At 33.5% G+C, this 3,407-nt stretch overlaps 2 protein-coding genes across 2 annotated transcripts in view; both read right to left on the bottom strand.

The window, feature by feature from the left end:
- Positions 1–341: 341 nt before the first annotated feature.
- On the bottom strand, positions 342–1,516 carry LOC106111962 (zinc finger protein 706-like). Its single transcript, XM_013294176.1, has 3 exons — positions 1,280–1,516; positions 815–959; positions 342–637 (listed from the first exon to the last, which is right to left on the bottom strand). Exons 2-3 carry the CDS (start codon positions 956–958, stop codon positions 548–550), a joined length of 234 nt encoding a protein of 77 aa, XP_013149630.1. The 5' UTR covers position 959; positions 1,280–1,516; the 3' UTR covers positions 342–547.
- The window catches only part of LOC106111757 (very long-chain specific acyl-CoA dehydrogenase, mitochondrial-like), a 9,501-nt gene continuing 7,082 nt past the window's right edge, over positions 989–3,407 (bottom strand). Inside the window, exon 4 of the mRNA XM_013293901.1 lies at positions 989–998. Coding sequence (XP_013149355.1) covers positions 989–998 — 10 coding nt within the window. The remainder of the gene's footprint in view (positions 999–3,407) is intronic.

The raw sequence follows: 3,407 nt of genomic DNA, 5'->3' as shown, positions 1-3,407 counted from the left end.
TATCATGTGGAACACTGGACAATGACTTGCTGAAAGTGTGTAATGTGAAGTGAAGCCTGCGCCTGTGGCCTGTACACTTCACACAAAAACACAAAATTAAAATACTTCTTTTATTAAGATATAATAATAAATATTATTTAAGCAAAAATATTTTTGACCTTATGATCTAAAAGATTGTATAAAAGGAAAGATAGATTAGGGCGGGTCACAATATTGTTAACATGCATAAACATATTTAACATAAATAATACATATATGGTTGTTTGGCTATTTCGTTATGTAGTAGTTGGTTAATATTATTGTTTTAATCTTTTGAAAATCCATTGAAATGAAGGTCTTAATAAAATACAAATGTCTGTTTTATTACAATGAAAAAGTCCAATCAATCAAGTCCATCTCATGCAGAATGTTGTCCTTTATTACAAAAAAATTTATACAGAAATAACTGCTTTTAATGAAAATACATATTGAACAAATGCAAGACAGTGGTAAATGTAACAATTTCCCGTAATTGAATTACATTAAAAAATATAAAGTAGTCAATATGTTAGATAGATTTTAAATCTTCAGGTAAATCATTCTTAGGATGTTTGTTTTCAAAATGCTGTTTATAAGTTTTGGGATCCGGCATCTGCGCCTGCAATTCAATACATTACAAATTACAATTAGTTTTGTGCACAGGTTGTTTAACTGCTAGCAGTGGGCCTGTCTCATTTACATAGTTGAAGCACTCAAGGAATCAGAAATATTCAATATTGCATAAGGCCATGGCTGCATGGTTTATTTGTCAAGTATATAAATGCTTTAAAGTTACCTTACAAATTACACAAACATGCACAAGGGCCTTTTGTGCTGCTTTTTTCTGATCGGTAGCACTGTGTCCTTGTTGTTTTTTCATTTTTGACAACTTTTCGGCAGCCTTGGCTTGAGACTGGATTTTTTGCTGTCCACGAGCCATTCTGCAAATAAAATATGTGTGTAACCAAAATTATGATTTGCTGCTCACACAATTGTAACACCTGTATAAACATAAACTCATAGCCTTTGCATCACCACAGACACGTGGAGTTTATCTGTGTGTTTTCTAATAAAGTAGGAATGTATTGATCGCAAGTGTATATGTTCCAATGTTCCCAGTCAAGACAATGCAAAGTTAAGTACGTGATGCAACAAAAAAATAGTCATGGGTAGGACATTACTTTATAATCGCCTACGGCTTATCACATGTTATCTTATATTATTATCGTAATTAATTAAGTCTGTATATTGTTTTGCACACCTTTTTTCCTTTAGGAATTCGACTTTCACAAAACGTATTAACTTCTTGATGAGACAATGGTTCTAATGTACTTTCAATACTTTAACACAATAATTTCAGTAAATATTTTTCCTTTCAGTCGGAAAGAAAAAAAGTTAGTTTTGAATACCTAAATAATTTAAATCACATATTATAATCCCCTAGGTGCATTCCAATCAGTCCGTAAACATGACAGTTGGCAGTTGTCAGCACAGCATTAGAATTGACTTGACACAGTGTTGCCAATGAAATTGTTTACCCGGTTGTGTACATCAAGACCTCCGTGAAGTTAGCCAACTCACTTTCTCATTTTTCACTTTTTTTTTAAACAAATCGTTAGAGAGGGTTCGATAAAAAAACAATTTTCGTTTGAGAGTTCCTACTTTCTCCGTAAAAGCAATTTCAATTTTTTATTTAACAGAATAACGCGACAGAATTTCAAAAACTTTTCACAGAAAAAGTAAGAACTCTTAAACGATATTACTTTCTTCTCAATTTCTCTCTAACGATTCTCTAGCGATTTGCAAAAAATGTTAAAAAAATGAAGTGTGGAGGCCAACTTCACGCTAAAAATTGAGTTTGATTCTTTGACATTGAAGTTTTGTATGGATAACCTTTATTCTTGTTATTTTATGAAATGCAAATCATATTGTTTTAAGTGATATTTAGCTATTCTTCTATCGATGAAGTCATTGTTACGCCGCGTGCAATCGATTCGCACGGTCACATTAAATGTACATACGAGATCGCAGTCTACTACTAATGAGGGAAGTCCACTTAAAAAGCTTGTGGACGATGCCAGTACATTTGGAGAAGTTTCCAATCCGGAGCCAGAGCTGCGTTGGGCAACTGAGCCCTATGCGAGGCTTGCCGGCCAGGAGGAGGACACGCGCGTGGACCCGCGCGAGACCACCGTGTTACTCTTTCCAGGACAGGGCTCGCAGTTCGTCGGGATGGGGAAAAAGTTACTCGACTTGCCGGCAGCCCGCGATCTTTACGAGCTTGCTTCTAGTATAGTCGGGTTGGTCAAATAGAAACTTTTTTATGACAATATTTATTTTGTAAATACACTGTGACCTAAACTCCGTATAATATCATAGTTGTAAGTACTCTAATTAGTCAGGTAAAAACCTTATTAGATAAAAGACATACCTAGACTACTTTGTTGAAATATTTCTTACCTGTTAAAGTTTACATTATTTTAAAGTACTAGCTGTTGCCCATGATTTCATCCTCATGGAGTTTAAAAGTATGAAACCTACTTTCGCCCCTTTTTTCAACCTATAATCACCTAAAATGTTATCTTAATAGTAATCTACGTAATTCGAATGTAATAACAGAAATCTACTGATGCTAGATTCCTTTCTAAGCCCAGTAGATTGTCAGCTGATTTTTTCGGTTACCCTTAGTGTAGAGAACAATTTTATTCTACATTAAATTCTCCTGACTACAAATACATTTATTTAGATAAGTATTAATATTGAAACCAATAAAACAATGACATACATAGCAAGCGGTTTTTAATTCATTTTGTAAACAAAAAAGTGGTTATTGTAAGAAAACTGTTAAAGATAGCCATCATGGACTTTCCTGTAGAACTTGTTGAGATCTCTAATTCCTTCATGTATCATTTTTATATATTATACCTTTAATGGTTTAGGCAGCATAACCAAAAATGTTTAAATTTAGTAATTTTTTACGACAGGGTCCAGAAATATGCAATTTATAAATGGTTCCTAAAATTAGTAATAATATAATAGCCTGTGCTACTCACAGATAAATTACTTTTGTAATGGTGATGGAATTTTTAAATTCAGCCAGTAGTTTTTACATGAATTGAATACAAATATACAAATCTTTCCACTTTATAGTATTAGTATAGATGACAAATTGTTAACAGAAATAAATTGATAGAAAATGATATATATTTCTATTGTGTAACTGTTGACAAAATAATGAGTTTACATTCATTTACAAGTCTTATAAATACTAGCTGTAAAAAAAGGATAGGTATTGGTGTTGTTGATAAGTATTGCAGTGAGTGTGTGCGCGTGCAGGTGGGACGTGCTGCGCGTGTGCACGCAGGGTCCCGAGGAGGAGCTGCAGCGGC

This window comes from Papilio polytes, unplaced genomic scaffold, assembly GCF_000836215.1.
Source record: "Papilio polytes unplaced genomic scaffold, Ppol_1.0 DF824146.1, whole genome shotgun sequence".
In the NCBI taxonomy this organism is placed as follows: domain Eukaryota; kingdom Metazoa; phylum Arthropoda; class Insecta; order Lepidoptera; family Papilionidae; genus Papilio; species Papilio polytes.
This window is presented reverse-complemented; position numbering and strand designations above follow the sequence as displayed.